The following is a 21,328-nucleotide window of genomic DNA, read 5'->3' as shown; positions in this document are numbered from 1 at the left end:
GTTGACTGCGACCATTACCTTCGAGAGATTTGGGGTTGCACACCATCTTGGTTTGGCATATTTGTGCCACCATGGCCTACGTGACTTCGCCCCATGGTTTCATTTTTCAAAAGGTTCAGCTGATATTAAGGACAACGCTGCGAGCTATAGAAAGAAAAATGACAGGTGTCGAGTTAAGAGACCGGAATTGGGCGGAGTGGTTTAGAAAACAAACGCGGGTTAATGATCTCTTAGTCGAAATCAAGAGGAAGAAATGGCCTTGGGCAGGGCATGTAATGCGGCGGCAAGATAACCGCTGTTCCTTAAGGATAACGGAGTTGATTCCAAGAGAAGGCAAGCGTAGCAGGGGGCGGCAGAAAGTTAGGTAGGCGGATGATGTTAAGATATTTGCGGGGATACGATGGCCGCAACTGGCAAAGGACATGCTTAATGAGAGAGGCATGGGAAAGGCCTTTGCCCTGCTGTGGGCGTAGTCAGGCTGATGATGATGAAGTTTAGAGGCACGGAAGTTTTCCGCGAAAGTTAAACTTTTCCACCTGCTTTCAAGAAAACTGGTAGTAGCAGTGTCAACGTTACAAAAAGTAAGCAAGGGATGAATAAAGAACGAGGCCTGATGTATACCTGCATGGCGGTGCTTATATTCTGAGGGTACGGAGCCGATGTTCATCGTGATGTGTTGTGGCTTGTCTGTCTCTCCAGCTCTGCAGACATTGTCGGCCTCAGCACGCACAACAGCTCTGAAGAGCCCCATGTAGTCTACTACGGAGGCGACAACAACCACGCCCTTTTTGCCTCGCCACCCAACCCTATCAGGGGCGCCACAACCCGCATCAGAGGCATGGTGAGTTCATAGAGCAGAAGACGTGTCTACAGCTTCCGCACTTTGAAGGTGGAATTCTGAAAGTACAGTGGTGTCCATACACATATATAATTTCACCCCAGCCAATGCCGAACTCAAGACCCTTAGCAGTCCTTTTGCAGCTTAGAAATTCGTAGAGCATCTACAAATTGGATCGTATGTTTACTCGATACTCCGGCAAAAAGTCGTCGGCTGTTTTCATCAATTCTCGCCAGAAAGGTTAAAAGTTCAAGCGAAATGTCCCGGAGCGTCGTGTATGAATAAAGGTGGCGCTGGCTCCCAAATAGGAAACGAAAAAGACCTTCGAGGGTTCTGGAAACTTTAAAACTCAACGAATACAAAGAGTGTTCCTAACTTGTTGCGGTGTTTTCCGCATGCGTGCCGACATGTTTCAAACATACAGGAGACGTGTTTCTCAACAACATAATATTGTATTTTGAAGCTGGAACTTATTGAAATATTGAAAAAAAAAAGCTGCGAAGAACTCAACGAATACAAAGAGTGTTCTTAACTTGTTGCGGTGTTTTCTGCATGCTTGCCGACGTGTTTGAAACATACAGGAGACGTGTTTCTCAACAACATAATATTGTATTTTGAAGCTGGGACTTATTGAAATATTGAAAAAAGCTGCGAAGTTTTTTCAATATTTCGTCGGACACAAACCTAGTCTTCATGCTGGCACCAATTCCTTTAAATGAGCGAATATGCACACTTTCATTTCTTTGTTTCTTTCTTTTAGCGCACTCCGGTCAAATTGTGTGTAAGAACGAACATAAAGAGCGTTCATAACTTGTTGCGGTGTTTTCCGCATGCGTGCCGACATGTTTCAGTGCTTTTCGCAATCTAAAGTTCTGTAATGAGGGTGCAGCCCTCTGTACGCTGTTTCCTATTCTCGTCACAGCTGGACACCCTGGACACGTTCCCTTATTGGAAAAAAGTACTGAACCGCAGTAAGCTGTGCTTCTCTGTCACAACAGCAATCAACTACGCTAATGCGTCCTGGATCTTGGACTTCTTAATAGCGCCCAGAGAAACGATGAGAATGACCCGCCGTAACGTGAGTCTTTTTTTACCTTTATCAGACTGGCCAGCTTGAGCAGTTTACCCGTAGATGTACCGCGCAGAATTCAGAGCAGGTTTTAACGCGACACCTTTGGAGCCGATGTTGGGAGGAAAAAGCTGTGCGCGTTATTATAATATTTCTGCATTGGTCGAGAGGGTTGTGACGTCACACGGTGAGTTATGGAAGGAAAATGATTGAATCTACAATTATTTTGGGAATGTGGAGTCATATCATGCCTGATTGGTCGTTATGACATAAAAAGACATATAGCAAATTAATTTCGTTGAAATGAAAATTGGGACGTACAGTTCCGAGTCGAAACCACGACACTAGGCTTTTGAGTCAGACAGGTTACTTCTAGGCTAGTGAGGCACGGTCGTTCGACCAGGCAAAACGAAGACCACATGTGTCTGAGGCGAGCCGTGTGGTATGTTATGCTAATTGATGTATGCTGAGTAGTGTGTATGATTAGAAGGACTATTTATGAAAAAAGTACAAAATAACAATTAACGATGTCGTGTCATACACTTACAACACAGCGTAAGTGTTTCATTTTTTTTCAAAATGAGTGGTCACTAGGACTAGAAGACGCATAGCAGTGTGATTAACTACCAGGAAACCAATTCCACATCTTGGAAGCAAAAGTCGAAGGGATCAAAGTACGCGAAGAGTAGCATCGTAGACCAATGTCGAAGCCAGTGTACGTTAGAAAACGGTTCAACGAGCGAATAATTTGGATGCAATGAGTCTTCATATGATGGAAATTTGTGCGCGGTTTTTATGAAACTAATGAAGTTCTTTATTTGGTAGGTGAAGGAAACACACAGTTAATGCTTATAGGAGAACATACCTTACCTCTAAAAAAATTTATGCGGGCGAATTTTGCATACAATATTTAGTACGTATATTTGACAATATTTAGGACAGTTCGCTCAAAGGTTGACGCAACGAAAAATTTTTTCTTGGATATTGAGCGGGGCTGCTATTTTTTGCCGAGAGAACAGAGGTAGTTCAATAGATCAGGGCGTAATATACATCTAGTCTAGATGGTGAAAGAAGCAGCTTGCGAAAAGAATCACCTGTAAGGCAGAAAGTTGCCATGGTCGTCCTCAACAAAGCAACTCCTCGGCTAGTTCGGCAATTCTTAATAAGGTACAGTTTCACAGTACTTAAGAAAGACAGTCATTTGGATAAGCAAGGGCAAGACGGGAGCTGTTTGCTAACTTGTTTTATTTCTGGAAAGCATGCAGCGAAAAACACTTCCTGCACATGAGCCAAAAGTTGAGTGATGGTAAAAAAATCTCATTTATGCAGCTGTCGCTATCCTGATGGCACTATCTAATCGAACTTAGCATACGCCTTTCCTCAATGAAAAAAGTTAAGGAGGGTTCACTGCTGCAAGCAGAATCTTAACTTTGTATAAAAAAAAATGCTTCCAACAGTACACGAGTAAATGTGTCCTTGCTCCTGCTTAGAACTCTTAGTTGTGATCAGTTCTGATGCATAAATTGGTTTGAAATCACAATATTGGGATTGGGGGGTGGGGGGTTGTAAGAATCCTATTTTCCTTGCCTTCTATAAAACGCTTGTGCTACCAGAGAACGAGGTCCGGAAGCCATGCTCTCACCCGACGAGACCCACTGCCACAGTCTGTATAAAGCGCAGCGGTTTCTTATGAACCAAACAAAAGCTTGCAAACGGGCATGTCATGGAACGTAGTGACGGAGCAGAACATGTGGTTAATGCTCTCGAGAGCGCAATGCTACGGCTACAACAAAACGGCCGCAAACGCCTCGGCAGAACAAAAACACACTAAAACGTGAAGGGGCTGAAGAAGCACAGATTAAGGCTCAAGCGGTACAAGGAACATGGCTGTTCGCCTGCAGCCACTAGCGCCAAAACATCTATTTCTTCTTCGGAGATGCCACTTTCGCATTCTGTCTTCTCTCATGTAAGGTACCGCCATCCGCCCGTGCAGTATACATCCCGATGGCCCGCACTGGTCGCCTAAAGCGTGTCCGCTGCCTAGTAGTGCTCCCGTCAGAATTCCCCGGCGCGCTGCTTTCGCTGCCCCTATCAAGTCATCACCTCAGCGTTCATAAGCCACACCTCTCGAATAGCAGGTCGGTTGCGAGCAGTTGCGCTGCACCGGCACGCACCTACAATGAGAGAGAGAGCGCGTAGTTAAAGCGGCTAAGACAGAGCCGTATAAGCACCACAAGGTTAAGGGGATTTCATCTATCATCGTGGCTTTTCTTACAGCAGCCGTTTGTTTCTTTTTTTCTTTTTTTCTTGTGGGTGAGAAGACATGTTGCGAGGGTTAAAAAGTGCTGCAGAGCTACTTTATAGTTTCCACGAACGATAACATCGTTAGTTTAAAAATGCTATTTTAGTAGTTTATTTAAAAGTGTGATGGTGGTATTGAATAGATGGCGACCTGAATGGTGCTGTCTCTACTTTCGGTAATCGAATTATAGGTGCATGTAATTAAAAACGGGATCCAAAAAAACCTGTTCTTGTGCATAATACATAGTTGGTAGGATGGATCATCTTAGTTATAACCAGCTTCCCTTTGTTAATTACCCTTCTATTCACTCTATTATTATTGCAATTTCTGGTACGTGCGCACAATTACTCTCAATTTTCCATGAACTACTACAAACATATGCATTTCTGTGAAAGGGTTCCGTTAGTATCTAGTTTCTTACGCCTAAGATGAGCCTTTCCCAATTTCTTAACAGTGTTGGGCACTTTCCGAGAACGACAGATCAATCTGTTCTCGAAGAGTTGGTAAATTTGACTACGACACGGTACTAATGAGTTGTGATAATAGATACGCACAGCGCAGTATAGTGGAAAGGTTTGTTCACAGATGCAGTCACATCGAAGACCAACTATACCGAGGTCACCACTTAAGACTTCGGTAATGCTCTCGCAGGTTGGAAATGGTTGCGGATCGCAGCGGGACGCATTAATACTACCCTGGGGTTTTCTATGTGCATTGATTGCATTCATGCATAATTTATTTCAAATGGGCCCGACTGTACACACAATATCGAAGTTGAAATGACTATGTTCAAAATTGTCGCGAACGCATGAACAAAAATAATATAAAGCCTGCTCGCCGAACATGCAAAACCTGCACGCATGAAAGCCACAAGTGAGATTTACAACATGTGAGACATAGTAGAATTGTTGGGGTGGGGCACTAACACAAGGCGAGGCCCCTTTCAAAGGGTTGGAGCCACCAGTGAATAATGAGGCTGGAAGGGCGCACAGGAAGCGTCAATATGGTTTTTAGAGAAGGATTTGAAAATAAGTTAGGAAATTTTGGAATGGAGTGATTTTCTAATGCAGAATGCAGGATCTGGAAGAGATTCAATCGGCCTATTAAGAAGTGTATTTTTGAAAACTTTTATTTAATATAAGCTACTTTATGAAGAGATTCACTATTTTTGAGTCTCTTTACAAAGTCATGCTCACACTTATGCATCGATGTAATTCCTTCTTGTGTACAATGCTCTTTCTGCTGCAATTTACGCAGTTCACCGGGATAAACCCTGTCACCAATATGCTTGAGGTACAGATGCGATATATGAAGTACGAGTGGTGGGAACGGGCCGCCACTCATGCGTTTGTAATGCGGCCGAACCTCCCAAACCAGGTTGGCCCACTGACCGCCTTCTTTGCCTACGACGATGCGGCAACTCTCGCTCCTAAGGTCAGTAACATCCGTGTTTGGTGAACTGCAGTGGTCGCTATGGGTTATAGTGGGCAATTTATTTTAATAATGTAGGAAGTGAAGCAGCCAGTACATTTAGAATCCGAACAAAAACTTGGCGGACTATAGCGCGTTTTAGTGGTGTTTTTTTTTTTCTTGTCACTATCAGGAAACGACTGCACAGATGTAAATATATGAGTGCAGGTAAAATCTACTTTTAAGCGCATTTGGTTATATATAATATTTTATGCGAAAAAATGATCGGCGCGCTGACGTTGATGAAAAGTGGGGTGGTGCTTTCGATATATCTTGCATAAAAGTCAAGCGTTGACTTAGCATGACGACGAATTCTTATATACAGTCAGCGTAAAGAATTGCATATCTTAAACTTCGTTCCTGTTATCGTTATTTTGTGCTCGTGATTTATTCTGTATCGGAACACCGTAGTAGATTCATCTTGCCGCTTTGAATCAATTGAGTGAATTTTATAGAGAGAATGGCGGTTTAGGCTATTGACGCTTAGTGATTATCAACGCGGGATTGATTAACAAATGCTTTCGGTGGTGACATTAAGTATTAGAGTGCGTGTGGCGTTACTGAGCTGCAACTGCGACGTCGCTGTATTCGGACCGCTCAGCGTAGTGCGCTAGAATTACGTCCCGCGTGACGCGGTGTCAAATCTGCGCCACCCCTGGTGACGCAGAACCCGGAGATATGGCCGCCGCTGCTGTCTGTGTAAAACTAGATGTGTTTCATGCGCCCTCAAATTAATTTTTATACGTCTCGTATACTTCCAGTGTCACTGCTTTAAAAATCCTTCTGAATTGCAAGCCCTCTCTCACCGCCGTAAGCTTGCACGACTAACACTCTTCCGTTAACTAACACCATCCATCACTTCAGAACGACTTTTTACATTCCCAGCCTCTCTTCTTTCCGCATCTCCATTGTCCGCGCAAAGTTAAGCCCGTAACGTACAATTCATCTCCATGTGAAGTCATTAATACCGCGCTCTATCATTGAGTGGAACAACTTACCAGCTCAAATAGTCATTGAGCCTAAGGCACCGAAATTCCATGATCTAATACCCAGCCACGCTTGTATTTAATGAAAGAAGGGTGCATATTTATTACTTTCTGAAAATCGTGTTTTTTATTTTGATTGGGTAACTCTATGTTGTGCTTTTATTATTGTTTCTTTTTATATATGCGCCTACTAACTCGCACCATTGTATTTTCTCTCTGGCTGTGCATTTCTGTTTCCAGTTTTTTAATGTAAAGTATTTCTTGGCTTATGAGTGCTGTCGCCGGAAGTTGTGGACGGAGGTTACGGACAGGGCCTGTCCGAATGAACTGAATAAAAGTGCAGTCGTAGCGCCATCATGCCTCATCAACTGACACCACCCCCAGTACACGGCGCTAGTCCAGCAGATGGCGCGCGTGTAGGTGTGTAGGCGAGATGACGAGTACGAGATGGCGGACGCGCATCAGAGACGAAGGATGCGCGGTAAGAGAAATGGTTTCGCATTACTGCACCTCAACAGGCTTAAGTGCACCCTTGGACCACCTATGATTTTTGACCACATGATTTGTATAATAATCTCCCCACTCTCGTGTACTATTATATTAAGTCAAAGGTGTTTCATGCACGCTACACTACCCCTCCACTCCCCATGTAATAAACTCGAAGGAGGGCCTTTGGTGGTATACTGAATAAATAAAAAAGTACAGGGATGCTTTGCACTGTTTTTAGTCGCATTGTTAACAAGATTAGGAATTTTACGGAACGAAGCGCTGCGCATGACTTCGAGTTTCTTGCAGATGAAAGAACTGCTGGACGCCTACCCTCAAGACCGGTGTGTTGTGTTCGACGACCTCGGGGACGATTCTTTCCCGGGGCACTTCTTTTACAACGCCACAACCGTCCACTTCGAGCGATACGACCTGCTCAAAGTTGTCTCAGGCGCTATGATTAACAAGTACGGAGGCCCGGCGTTTCCGCCGGAGTACTACTGAACACCTCAGAGTAACTGCTGCAGCCCATCAACGCATCTGAAGCCAGCTGAAGTCAACTCAGACACCTGCTGATGGAACTTAGATATAGTGGTACAATGCCAGGAAAATTGCTCTATTCACCAGGAAGAGCATGGAATGAATAAAGGAGAGTGGCTGTTTTTATTTTTTTTTCGGCTTGAGTCTGAGTCTATTTCGTAGATGCTCCGTAGTACGCCTTCCACCCCCCTCCCCTCTACCCCGTTGTGTTGTTTGGCTTCCACTGTTGAAATCTGTCATATCGCATAACTATGTGGTCTAATGCGGCATATATGGTTCACCACGACGATGCTTTGCCGCTCACCTTTCGTGCACGATTGGAATCATCTAGACAACTATAGCAGCCCATAAATTGGACAACTATAGCAGCCCATAAGGGATAAAGGAGGGAGTGAAAGAAGAAAGGAAGAAGAGGTGCCGTAGGGGAGGGCTCCGGAATAATTTCGACCACCTGGGGATCTTTAACGTGCACTGACATCGCGCAGCACACGGGCGCCTTGGCGTTTTTCCTCCATAAAAACGCAGCCGCGGCGGTCGGGTTCGAACCCGGGAGCTCCGGATCAGTAGTCGAGCGCCCTAACCACTGAGCCACCGCGGCGGGTGCTGCAGACGACGACGCGGTTTTTCTCGGTTCGGAAGGGGTTTGTGTCGGTTCGGAAGGGAGGTACTTGGTCTTGTGCGTGCGTGATTAACCTGCTTGTGCGAGTATTTTTTATGCGAAGCATATTATCAGCGTTTCACTTCGGCGCTCGCGACGGTTACACGCCGGCTTCGACCTTGAGCTATACCACGTGACACCATGACGACATGACCGAGGAGAGGCAGGCCGGATCTTGCTCCGTCGCGACGGTTGCGCGCCGGGCGACCACGTGACACCATGACGTCACGACCGAGGAGAGGCAGAGCCGCATCTTGCGCCGTCGCGACGGTTGCGCTCCGGGTGACCACGTGGTACCACGTGACGCTACGGCGACGGTATATAAGGGAGGCTGCGCTTGCCGATAAGCAGCGAATGTCCGGACCCCGTGGAGTATCTGCTACGGGTCCAATTGGACTTATTTTTGGAAATGTGGCGGAGAGTTTGAAGGATGCTTCACTCCCGCCACCGGTTGGCCCGGTATTGCACTACCTCCGGGATCGGCCTTGTCTTTAGCGCGTCTTTACTATCCTGTCTTTCTATCCCATCTTTCAACTCTCCTACTATCTGCACGTGGTAGCGATTGTGGCTCGTCTTGAGCCAGTGAGCAGGCCTGTGCACTTTCCTTTTCTTTCTTCCTGGCAACTATCTATCTGCAAGTCGAGAGGGGAGAGCGCGCGCGCCCCTGCGCGCGCGTTCTTCCTTCTTCTTCGGAAACCCTACCTATCCTTCTCTCTATCTGCACGCCGGCAGTGGTGGTGGTGTTTTAACACCAGTCACAGGCCCGTGCATTTTCCTTTCCTCTTCCCCTTTCATCCACTACTACTGCCTGCAAGTCATCACGTCGCTCCTCCCAGTAGTTCAGTGGTCATTTCGTCGGTTTTGTTTGCGCGTTCTTTGAACGCTTGTGTCCTTTCTGCGTCTTTAAACCGTGTAGCCAAATCATAGACTGAGCTCCCGATTGTTATTTTCCCGTGCCGATCACGAAACGAGCTACATGTAACGGCACAAAAAGATTTGGAAGCTGAAGCGACAGTGGAAAGAAAAGGCTCTCTTTGTGCCACAGTGTAAAAGCGGTTACCGCTAGAACACGGAGGGCGTTTCAATGATTACTGCACTATCTGATGCTACCAACCTTAAGAATGGGAACTAAACTTCAAAAGAGAAGACGGAAGGCTGACACCACTACTGTCGTTTGTAAAATACATTTTGAGAGCAGTTGTATTGAGCAAATGTTCAGTATCACCGTAAGCGGCGTAACCAGCGAGCTTCCGCGCTATAAACCACGTCTGAAACCCGACACCATGCCTACGGTAGTCAAGAATTATCTAAAAGACATTGTGCATCAAATATCAGCAAAGAGGAGAACTAGTCATCTGTGCGAGCAAAAGCTTCCAGCAAAGCGTCACAGGCGACCTGCGTCGGAAGCCTTCGAGTTGTGCTGAGCCATTGAGAGTACCGAATCGGTGAGCCTGGAAGGAATGGTGCCGACAACGGAGCGCTAGTAATTGAAAAGTGTACAATACGCTGTGGTTTTAAAGAAGGAAGCGCTGGTGATTTTGGGGATTGCAAAACGATTGTGAACGTGTGCCGACCACCAGCGACAGTGCATCCATTCTACGACGTCTTCGAAGTCTTCGCACTTCCAACAAACGCATGATTTTTGCTGAGAAGTGTTTGTTATCTACGAGGTACGATGGAGAGTCCTGCGCTTTCTGTACGCACCAAATTCTGGCTCAAAACCAAGCACGCTCTACATCTAAATAAAAGGCAGTAAAATTAACTGACGCGTTTCACCTGCTTTGTAAAAAAAATGTTACCGAAAAGGTACATTATATTAAAAGGCCATATTTCATCGGCCCTGGAACACAAATTCCCTGCTCCCTTCGTAAGCACCAGATGCCCGAAGCTCGAAGATGTGCAGAACTTCATAGAAGCTTTTGCGCAAGCGACAAGCATTTAATATGCAGCTTATAGTCGGAAACTCAAACACCGAAACCTGCAATCAGCTGCCTCAATGACAGCTATGGTCGCTTACGGCTTGAGGAATGCAAAGATGGAGCACTCACTTTGCGCGAGAGCGAGACAGCGCAGCCCGCACCCTGCCGACCTGCAGCACTCCATGCGGCGGCCGTCGGCTTTCATCGCTCGCGGTTCCACCAGGTTGGCCATGGTTGGCTCACTAGCCAGTATGTTCTAGGCACTATAGTGGTGCATTTTCTGTCTTGTACGAAATATCGCATGTTGGAAGGATAGCAGGAAAAACAAAGCAACGCAAACAACACGGCGATGACAGAGAAAAAAGATAAAGACAAGCGCTTACTAACTACCAGCTGAATCACGGTTTATTAAGCACAGAGCAGTGGTTCTGAACGTTAGGATGCCCAGTCATATGTGGAGAAGAGGTGATGAAGCGTTTGCTGCGGCGGCGGAGATTCGAAAAGTTTGTGCACTTCTTGGCACGTTCTTTCATTTTAGCAATAGGGAACTTGCGCTGAAGTTTGCAGTGCCGATTGCAGCGCCATAACACACTGCCTAGCGAGAAGAGCAAGCATTTTTGGGTAGTACTATTAGTACTTTTCTGCGCCACCTTCAGGCGCTTATTGGCGTGAGCCTCCGCGCCCTGTAGAAGGCGCACGTGCCGTGCGTCAGCTATCTGGGCTACGCCGAGAGAAGAGAGACAGGGTTTATTGATAGGAAAGGCAGAGAGGTTTGCCTGAAAAATAAATATCTCGCCTGCTACTCTGCTCTGGGGGACGGGAAGAGAAGCTAGGCAATGAATGCTGTCAGCCACACGTGGGTATCTAATCGCGCAGAATGTGTACTCGCGTTTGCAGCGGCCCAAGCGGCTGGCAAAGACAGTTTTGGGTCACCGAATGGAACAATTCCAGTGCCACCTTGGCAGCGCAGGTTTCCCATAGGTACACTCAATGTCGGTATTTTAATGCTCAAGCTCTAATCCGATGGGTAACAACCCCGAACAAAATCGTTCCTTGTGTGTTCGCAACAGGCCTAGTGCGAGCCGTTTGTCTCGCAGCCCTGTCCGCTCATCGTCGTCTTTTATGCGGCACTAATCCGCTGGCTCGGACCCGAGCAAAGTCGTCTCTTGCGCGTTCGCAGCTGGCCTAGAGGTAGCGCTCCGTCAAGCGGCACTGCCAGCTCACCGTCGTCTTCTAAATAGTACCAATCCGTTCTTTCAGACTGATTCGCATACAGTAAACATTCTCGGTAGTTTTTATGAACAACGGTCTATGTTGCACTTTGCATTGGTATGAAATAAATATATCCGTGGAAAATAGACGACCCAGCAACGCGACGTGGGTATGAATGTTTTAATTTCATCACTCCAATTACAAATGTCAAAATACGCCTTTTTTCTTGAGATCATCTTGCTACCATTTTTTGCTCTTCTTTCCATTTCTCGGGCGAGATTGCCAGCTAAGGTCTCGTGCTTGTGAATAGTGTTTAGACTACCTGAAAAAGAATACGATTTCGGAAGATTAATTACACACTGACAGTAGCTTATTTTTGTATTATGTAATTGTCGATAATTACGACTGTGGGCTAGCTCACTTCAGAAATTAAAAAAAAACATTCCATCTGCAATGATAGCATACGTTTCAGACTACAGAAAGAGCTGACACGTCGAATGACGGGAGAGTTGAGCAATTCATCTAAAGTGAAACGAGCAACAAGTACAAGCAGTTTTCTGGCGTCTAAGCTCGTGCAGGTTTTTCTTCTGCCGCAAGTTTATTTAACAAAACTGTGCCTGACCAAATACCTTGACCACAAAATATAGGACTTGCAGAGCAAAGGCAGCAAGCTAATGTGTCTTAAATAAATCAGTGTTCATTATTGTTTATACTCTCTTTAATCTTAATGTTTTTAAGGCGTAAGCCTTACTTGCCGCCTTCAGCAAAATCTCCGTGTGTGTGTGTGCGTGTGTGTTTGTGTGTGATGACACTCGATGGTACGCACAAAAGATGGCCCCCACATGCAACCTGGCAGATGGTGGTTAAATTAATGATTGTAGAGCGAGGTTGCTCAGGAACAGCAACCTAGACGTCGCAAATTTCAGCAGTGGCAGCACCTACCACCCCAGGCCAGTGGCGCACCGCTTAACTGCGACTCCACTCCGCCAGGAACGGTACGAGGACTCCCAGAAATCTATGAATGTAAAGTGGAGAACACCCAATTCTGTATATGTGGGCATTAAACCATTATCTATCCCTTCATGCCCATAAGGCGGGGCGCGTGTCGCACTATAGCGGCGAGTGCCTTCAAAGGCTAGTCAGAAGGGGTGCGACGACGTAGCGGCGGTAGATTCACAGAGCAGTTCAGCCGTAGAATCGCTAGCTGCGCGGCATCCGGTTATATCACGCCGCAGCGCCGGCTGTGTGAACAAAAGTGTGCAGGCGGGCTTGCGCCTTCTCACACGTAAGCAATCTAATGTGTCTCTGCCGACTTTTTCTGGCTAAAGATGAATTACCCGAAACCTTAACTATGGCTAAATCACGTACATTTTTCTATTCCAAAATGTTTGATCACTGCGATAAATGGTGTAATTTTCATTTCTTGTTTAAGTACCTTTTGAAGATTTACGCAAGGGAATATACGTGGTTTTTGTTCTTGTCCCAGTTCTCCTGGCTCACGCAAGATAATCTCATTGATTCTTTGATCACCTCTAAGTAAAATTTTGAAGGAGCCTTTATTATCGTGTATGTGCCGTCAAACCATCAAAGGACGTTCATCATGCTCCCACGAATTTGGGAATATTTCTCAATAGAAGGACGGTTGGTCGCAGCCCTGGGAAAAGCGAGCCGCCACTTCTGGACAGCGCTACGGAGGCTTTCTTTAAAGAGCGACTCAGTGTGGACTGGTGACGTGCAATGAACCGGTTTCAGCCGACGTCTTCCTGTAAACTCCTGTTGCAGCAGATTCGCAGAGGACTTACTTTACGGCTGTGAGTATGAGTGAGCGAGTGAGTGAGAGGCAGTCTCCGCTGGCGTGGGTAGTCACCTATCTCGTCACGCAGCCAACGGACCGGTGTTTTCGACCCACAGAAATGTCACTGGAACTCTTCTTCGGTTTTGCCATTAAACAGCACCAGTCGCTGATAGCAATGCGACAGCACTTAGGCCGTCGTCATGCAGTCTCTGATTTCTCTGTAATAAAATTCTATGATTGGTCAGTAGGAGTCACGTGACCCCATTTGACAAATCGGAAAGCAATTCCAAAGTTGAAATTCCCTGATTCGAAACCGGCCCACCGCACTGTGAGCTAACTGCCCACTGTTGTCAAGTTCAATGCAGTCGGAACATGCCCACCCTGGCCATGCGCACGAGCCTTACGGGAACTCGGGAATAGAGACCCGGGTATCACAAGACCTACTGGTCGCTGCGTTTATTAAAGTAAGCTTCCGGAGCAGCGGCATATCGCTGAACCGTTGCACCCCTGCCCGGTTAAGGGTATGGGGACCCCCCGCGATCTATAAATGCGATTGCATGGGTTTTCACGTTATCAACACCGCGTGACCATCAGTGGACCAATCATAGGGCACCGCCAAATTCGCAAATATTGAGGACCCTCAAATTATAGATGTTGGCCCACCCCTCAAACTTCCTACGTATAAAATATTGAAGCTAGGCCCACCCTAGAAAATGGATTGAGGTGTATTTGTGAGTCAGATAAGTATAATCTCTCTGCCAACGCATTTGATTTATGCAACTCTTAGCATATGACGAGGGCCCTAAGGCTGAGAGCCGAGATGCATCTACGGTAAGCACTCTGCTTGTGTGAATGCGGAAAATGCTATCATGTTACGTTAATTAGCAGGCGCATATATATTTTTCGTTTATTACACGGTAGCTTGTGCTACACGGACAGAAGTTTCTGTAGCCGGAGAGTTTATATTGAACATAAAAAGAATATATTTTGCGTCAGCGTGGACCCTGAATTATAACGTTCCGAAATGGGGCCGTGTGCATGTGACATCATCCCCACGGCTCCTCTCGGCCGTTTTGGCATGTTATATGTGTTTCATTCTTTTTTATTTATGTACTTTTACAGGTTCTTCCATTGCCCTGCTGGGCATTACTGTAGAGAAATGCAAGAAACATGATGGAATACACACATTTGGTGTACTATACAAAATTCTGTGACTACTTTATGCGCCTTCGTTGTCGTCGCCTCTCTGGCTCCGACTTCATTCTCTTTCGCCTGTGAAATTCCCATCGTCATCTCTTGGCGCTGTTCGCTGCGGGCAGGTCTCTGCCAGCGGGTGAGAATAAACGTCGCCCGAAGTTGTCTCTTGATTTCGCCAATCCATCGTGCTGCTCCACGGCGCCCCTCAGATGCTTCCCAGTGACCGCGGCCGGACGTTCCTTTCAACCGTTGTTGCCGACGTTCTGCAAGCTGCTTCTACACTTCTCAAGATGACGTCTAGCTACCACCCCCAGACCAATGGCCTTACTCAGCGATTCCATCGTACCCTGTCAGATATGACTGCTATGTACGTCGAACCTGACCACCAGAATTGGGACGCAGTCCTTTCTTTCCTCACTTTTTCCTAATATTCAGCGTTGCAACGAACCACTGGTTACTACCCGTTTTTTCTCGTTTACGGCCGTTCTCCCACTACCCTTCTCGATGCCTCTTTCTCCTCTGCGCCTGCGAGCTCCTCGCCGTCTCTCCACGAACAATTTCTCTCCCGTGTGTCCCGATGCCGCCGCCTTGCTCGCCTGAACACTGAAGCCTGCCAGGAAGATCACAAGTCACTACGACACGACGCACCGCGTTGTCTCGTTCAACCCTGCAGACGAGGTCTTGCTGTCTACCCCTCTGCGGATGCCTGGTCTTCACGACAAGTTTCAGCCTCCTTTCATTGGTCCCTACTTGGTGCTCAACCAAACTTCACCAGTTAACTACCGCGTCACTCCTGTTGATCCTTCGCCGGACCGCCGTTACCGCGGGACTGAAATTGTCCACGTCTCCCTCCTGAAGCCTTTCATTCGGCGCTCTGCATCAGACTGATCGCGGCCAGGCTGGCCGCTTCTGACCGCGCGGGTAGTTTTTTTTTTTTTGAAGCGAAATTTATTGCCCCAGGGCATCAATGATGGCTCAAGGTGTGATGAATGATGTAGTAAACATTAAATTGATGGAAAAAGGTTAGCTGATTTGATGAAGTCCAGTAGAGAACGATGGTACGGTCCCTGCGTCCAGGCAATGTATGAAGAAGGGTTGCTTAGTAAAAGACCTGCTACCATCAGGTACCGGATCCTTGTAGGCTTGAGAGCTGGGTAGTCCCACATTAAGTGATGAATGTCGGCCTCAATGTCCTCGTGTTTACATATTGAACACCCTGGCCGAGGAAACAATTCTCGGTACTGAGGCCACTTCCGAGTTATGGCTGGTGTGAGGGCAACTCCGACCCGGATCCTCCTAGGCGCAACCTCCTCTGCACGGGTAAGACCGCGGGGGAGGGTTACCGCCTACGGAGGGATGAGAGCACGTGTGCGGCGCCGGCAGAGTTCCTTTCTTGATGAAAGGAGGGTAAAATTGTCCAAATGAAGGAGCGGAGGCGGTGATGAGTTTGGATTCGCAAGGCGGGTCGCTAAATCTGCCTGACTTTGATAGGTCAGCAGATCCCATGGATCGCGTGTAGTTAGTGTGAGCACTTTAGGCGCCTTCGTCGTCGTCGCCTCTCTGGCTGCGACGTTTTTCTCCTTCACCTGTAAATTCTCATCGTCATCGCTGGCGCTCTTCGATGAGAGCACATCTCTGCAGCGGGTGAGAATAAACGTCCTCCGTGAAGTCCTCCCTTACAATACATATATTATGCAAATGAACATAAACAATGCAGAACTTCAATGATAACACTTTAGTGGACCGTACACAACATACAAGCTATATACATAATAAAACTGGGAAAGAGCGCAGCAATTAAGTTGTCTCAATATCTAAAAAGGCGGTCATGTAGCAATGTGAAGAACGACGGAGAAGGCGCAGCACGATTGAATCCGGCAAACACAACCACCCGTGTATCGTTCGGGGAAAAAATAAAAATTTGAAAACATTTAGTCAGCAGCTATAGTATCTTATTTTCATACTGTCGTCCGCTCGGGCGAAAACGTAAGCGGGCTCCTTTAGGTAAGGTTCACTATTAATCCCAGTTTTATTTTTGATAATGTTAGAAAGCGATGCTAGTTGCAAATACTTACGCCTTTCAGAGATCAAGGGCTATCCCATTCGTTTCACAATAATAGATGAGCGGTTCGTTAAGTCATAGTCGCCGGTCGCAAATCGAGCTGCGCGCTTGTGTATCGCTCCATTATATCTACATTCTTTTTCGTTGCCAAGTCCCATACCACGCATCACACTGTAAGATCATGCAAATATCTTCAATATACCAGGCTTGTTTTAGCTCCAGCGGAGAACGCCTGAAGTTGCGTCGCAAGAAGTTCAACTCCCGGCTAGCCTTTGTCGTTGAATACTGTATATATGTGCATTTTTCGCAACGTAGGGAGAGAAAACGAGGACACAGAAGGAGGCAGACACACGACGCGTGCGCTTCTCAAATTTAGAACGCTTATATGAGCGTTCCAGGACATCGAGCTCGAAAAAATAACGGCTAGGTATTTAGCACTCTGTGACAACGGACAAAGCAATGTCATTGATAAGATCATCTTTAATGAAATCATAGAGAAAAACTAACCTGTCTCATGAGGGTCTAAAACAGCTCACGTTCCCTATTAGTGGGTGAGCAATCCAACTCTTGGCGAATTATGCTTCGTAGTGATAGGAAGAGCCGACATCGAAGGATCAAAAAGCGACGCTGCTATAAATGCTTTGCCGCCACGAGCCACTTATCCCTGTCTCATGGATCACTAGAAAAAGGATGCCCAACATCGCAGAATATGTCACCCTCTCGAGCTCAGAAGATCGCTGTTTCCGAGAAATAGTCTGCGAGACGCACGCAAAGCTAATATTGGGGCCAGTTGGTTGATCATTATACGAACGTATGCGCTAAGAGCAACACAAGAAGAAAATACACACACGACACAAGCACGATGTGTCGCTTGAGTCATGTGTGTATTGTCTTCTTGTGTCGCTCTTATAGCGCATGCGTTCGCATTATGCGAGACGCAGATGCGGAAGTTTTAGTTTCTCGTCACTGAGCGTGTCCCACATTGCGTGGCAAGTTGGCGCGGGTAGTGTACATTTCTCTTCTCATTTACCTTCTAACAAAGCCCCTTGTTAGATGCAATTGTGTACTCAAAGCTCTTGACAACTACTCTGTTCAGCTAGACTTACTTCGTAGTACGTTTTGCGTTTTTTTTAAGCGTCACCGAGATTAACTACATCTGGTCTGTGCGATTGATAAGCGAGTTAAGAAAGGAGAGGACTTGGAAGCCTGAAACTGCATTTCGCCGAGAATTTTAAGGCGAAAGCCTAAAATGACTCATCAGGAACGAAACTAGGCTTTGTTGACTCCAAATGTACTCACGAAAATTCAATATGCCGTCAAAATTGTTCCGGAAGCGGAGGTGCCATCAACGGGCCGGACGTGCCATAAAATTGCCGGACGTGTCGTCTACCAAAGGCGAAGTGAAGCCCAAGTGACGTCATCATACCGGAAGTGACCTGTGGCTTGGTTAAAGTGGCGCTTTATATGTAAACATAGGTCGCGCGGTCTTCCCTAAGGGCCTTCACTCGAAAGCTGTTGACCTGAACGCCTTCACCGGAAAGACCTAAGAGACAGTAGTACTAGTTACTACCTAGTACTAACTAGTAAATATAGTGAACTAGCAGCTCACGATGACACACAAATGCTTTCGCATTCACAGCACATAAGTAGTCTTAAAATCTAACTAGTATTTTTGGACGCCAAGCTTGGCATGCTTTGCTTCCGGTTTACGTCTGGCAGTTCCTATTTCACATTGCACATCCGCCGCACATTCTTGGTAGTCTTCTAATTCAAAGAACTTCTTATCATTAACTAAAGCAGTGGAAAATATCTACGAATCCCATTTACGACTTAACAATGAAAAGCGGTAGTTCTCGTAACAGCTTTCGCGACTGCACTCGATACCAATATCAGTGTTTTTGTAAAGATGCGCTTAGTGTGCAAATTGTATGCGTAAAAACAATCAAGCTAACCGTTCTTACCTTTCCGGTACCTTAGTGAGCGGGGTACAGGGCCGGAGTAAACAGTTTTGAGTGCACCATAACTCATACTTGCTATACCATAAGCGCTTTTCACAAAAAGATAAAAAGGAAACTTTATTGATCAGTCATGAGCAGGGATAGTTTTTGACAAACATTGAGGAATTTGTGAAAGATACGCTTACGGCAACGAGACATTTTCGCGGGTGCGAGTTTTCGAATGGCACAAGAGGCTTGTTTCGAGGACAACGTCGGTTGAAGGCGACACAAGGTAGGGGCGCCCTCCAACCTCACGGAATGAAAACAACGTGGGTCGGATCAGGTAAATCGTACAGAAAAACCGCATCATTACAGTCCGCAAGCTATCAGATGCTCCCGACATTAGTAAGACAAGATGCTACCAAATTTTGCGTGAGAACTTGGGGAAACGGAAGCTGAATGCCAGTCTTTTGCCGCACTCCCTCACACAGGACCAGAAGGACACACGGGAATCAGGGAGCGCTCATTTGCTCTCCGAGGCAGAGAAGGATGCTGCATTCGTCGACAGCATCATTGCTGAAGACGAAGCATAGTGTTTTCAATACGATCCTCAAACAAAGAAGCAGAACGCCGAATGGCGGTCCACAAGCTCTTTGGCACAGAGAAAGGTGCGGCGACAGAAGACAAAGGCAAAGACGATGCTGATAGTTTTTTTCGGTGCCAGAGTTATCATACATCACGAGTTTGTCCCACAAGGGCAGACGGTGAATCAGGAATTTGATATTCGTGTGCTCCAACACATGCGTGATGGACTGCGACGCCGTCGCCCTGACTTACAGGCATCTGGACAATGGAGCCTTCTCCACGATAACGCAAGGCTGCACACTTCTCTCAGCGTGACGAAATTTCTCGCCATGCAGAGCATTACTGTAGTTCCCCATCCGCCATACTCGCCTGCCTTCTGCTAATCCGATTTTTTCCTGTTTGCTCTTGTGAAGAGAGCCCTAAAAGGTCGCTCGATGGGGAGCGTAGAGGCCATTCAAGACGCCACTACAAACGAGCTGACAGCCCTGCCTAAAGAAGCAGTTTTTGCAACTGTTTCGAAGACCTAAAGAAGGGTTGGAAGCTGTGTATAGACTTCAAGAGAGACTTTTTCGAAGGGGTGCTGCATAAATGATTTCAATGTTAAATGCATTTTTAATGGACTCAGTCTCGAAACTTTACGGATAAATGTCGCGTGCTCGATTTAAAGCTTTCATAGCGCATATAGATTAATCTTTGTGCAAATGTAACGTGGCTCACTGAGTATGCCCTCTTGAGTGGGACGTTTCGTCCAAAAATCAGGTATAAGTTTTCTTAACTTTGCTCTTCATGCTCACATTGAGTATGCGGCACGTCGGCAGTGTCCACGGCCATGTTTTCTAGCAGCCTGCATGGTGTTGTCAGCAGCCGCAGAAAAAAAAGACGTATTTTTACTTATATAGAATGAAGCTTTGTGTGAAAATTTTCTCGTAGAATTAGTGTCTAATTACCACGAATAACAGCATTTTTAGGCAAATCTTTACATCAGTCCTTCCTCTGTGAACAATTTTTTTCCTTGGTGCATTTCTTTTCAGTCACTGTTTGTTAACATGCACTGAAGGCAAAATTCAGTACAGCCATGGCGGCTGCTTTTAAGCCCGAGATATGCGTATTGTTAACAAGAAAGCAACAACTCACGATTAACGATTATTTCCGCCAAGGCAAGTGATTGAGTGTGCAAGTGTAAAGTGCGGTAGAGATATCTGTACACTTCTTCTTCTTAAACGAGCAGCAATAAAATCTTGAATTTCAAGGACAATGAGCACATCACCCGTTATCGTTCGCTGCTGGCGCATGAAATAACCAAAACCGAAGCATTCACGAGCTGTTTCATATAAATTTTGTCGAAGATAGGAATATATCCTGTGACCCTGATGATATAACTCCCGTGGCACGCCGTCCTGACCGCCTTGGAGTCTAGTGCATTCGTGGGAATCTATTTTGAGCGGTAGCTATTTCTCACAAAACCCTCCGCTCATGCAATGTGAGGGATATTGTTACCTCATCTATTGTTTGATATCCCGACCGCAGCGGTCAAATCTCGAGGGACGCAAAATTCTAGAGGTCAGGGTGCTGTGCGATGTCAGTGCAGGTTAAAAAACCCCCGGTTATCGAAATTTCCGGAGCTCTTGACTACAGCGTCTCTCAACGCCTGATTCGCTTTGGGAACCCCCGTAAGCCATTATGTATTGCTTGAATAATTGTGAACGGTCCTCTTTTTTTATCGGCCAACAGCCTGCACACTCTTGACGCATTACCGGAATTCAGCTGTGTGAACCAGTGACCATGGATTTTCACATTACTGTTTCTTATTTCGGGGAAAACCCACCATTAAAATTGAAGATATTACCGCTGCATATATATTTGTTATTGAACTAATTTAGCAAAAGCAATATATGGAAGCAGTGATAAAACGCACTCCTCTACTGTGTAACCACATCTTTCAAACACAAAGTGTTGGGAAAATTGAAGCAGGCGAGCGCAAAAAGAATGGTATGCAATTACGAGAGATTTGAATCTCACTGCTTCATGTTATGTAGGCCGGAGATTCTTTTCTCTATAGATGAAAATAAAATATTGCAGAACCAAGTGAATATGATATCAAATTCTAAAATTTAATTTCAAATATAATTTGAATGTAATTTTATCATGCTGTTTTATTACTTTATTCATTGAATAATCCATGTGGGCACAGTTTTATTTGTTCAGTTGCCTGGAAAGAAAAAAAAATGTTCAGAACAGTAATTATTCTCATTGAAAAGAAATGAGCTCCGAT

The 21,328-nt window shown here is 46.0% G+C and overlaps 1 protein-coding gene and 1 pseudogene across 2 annotated transcripts in view; both read left to right on the top strand.

Annotated features, from left to right (window-relative positions):
• Positions 1 to 7,751, top strand: part of LOC144100309 (uncharacterized) — a 59,945-nt gene extending 52,194 nt beyond the window's left edge. For both annotated transcript variants that reach the window (XM_077633294.1, XM_077633293.1), the window contains exons 12-15: positions 700 to 841; positions 1,761 to 1,916; positions 5,467 to 5,643; positions 7,461 to 7,751. In XM_077633294.1, the coding sequence (XP_077489420.1) occupies positions 700 to 841; positions 1,761 to 1,916; positions 5,467 to 5,643; positions 7,461 to 7,655 (670 nt within the window). In that variant the 3' untranslated portion in view covers positions 7,656 to 7,751. The remainder of the gene's footprint in view (positions 1 to 699; positions 842 to 1,760; positions 1,917 to 5,466; positions 5,644 to 7,460) is intronic.
• A 952-nt stretch (positions 7,752 to 8,703) lies between these two features.
• LOC144102843 (U2 spliceosomal RNA) lies at positions 8,704 to 8,842 on the top strand (annotated as a pseudogene).
• The last annotated feature ends 12,486 nt before the right edge of the window (positions 8,843 to 21,328 follow it).

The sequence above is a fragment of the Amblyomma americanum genome, chromosome 8 (genome assembly GCF_052857255.1).
Source record: "Amblyomma americanum isolate KBUSLIRL-KWMA chromosome 8, ASM5285725v1, whole genome shotgun sequence".
Classification (NCBI taxonomy): Eukaryota; Metazoa; Arthropoda; class Arachnida; order Ixodida; family Ixodidae; genus Amblyomma; species Amblyomma americanum.
The sequence above is the reverse complement of the archived record's forward strand: the minus strand, read 5'-3'. Positions and strand labels throughout refer to the sequence as shown.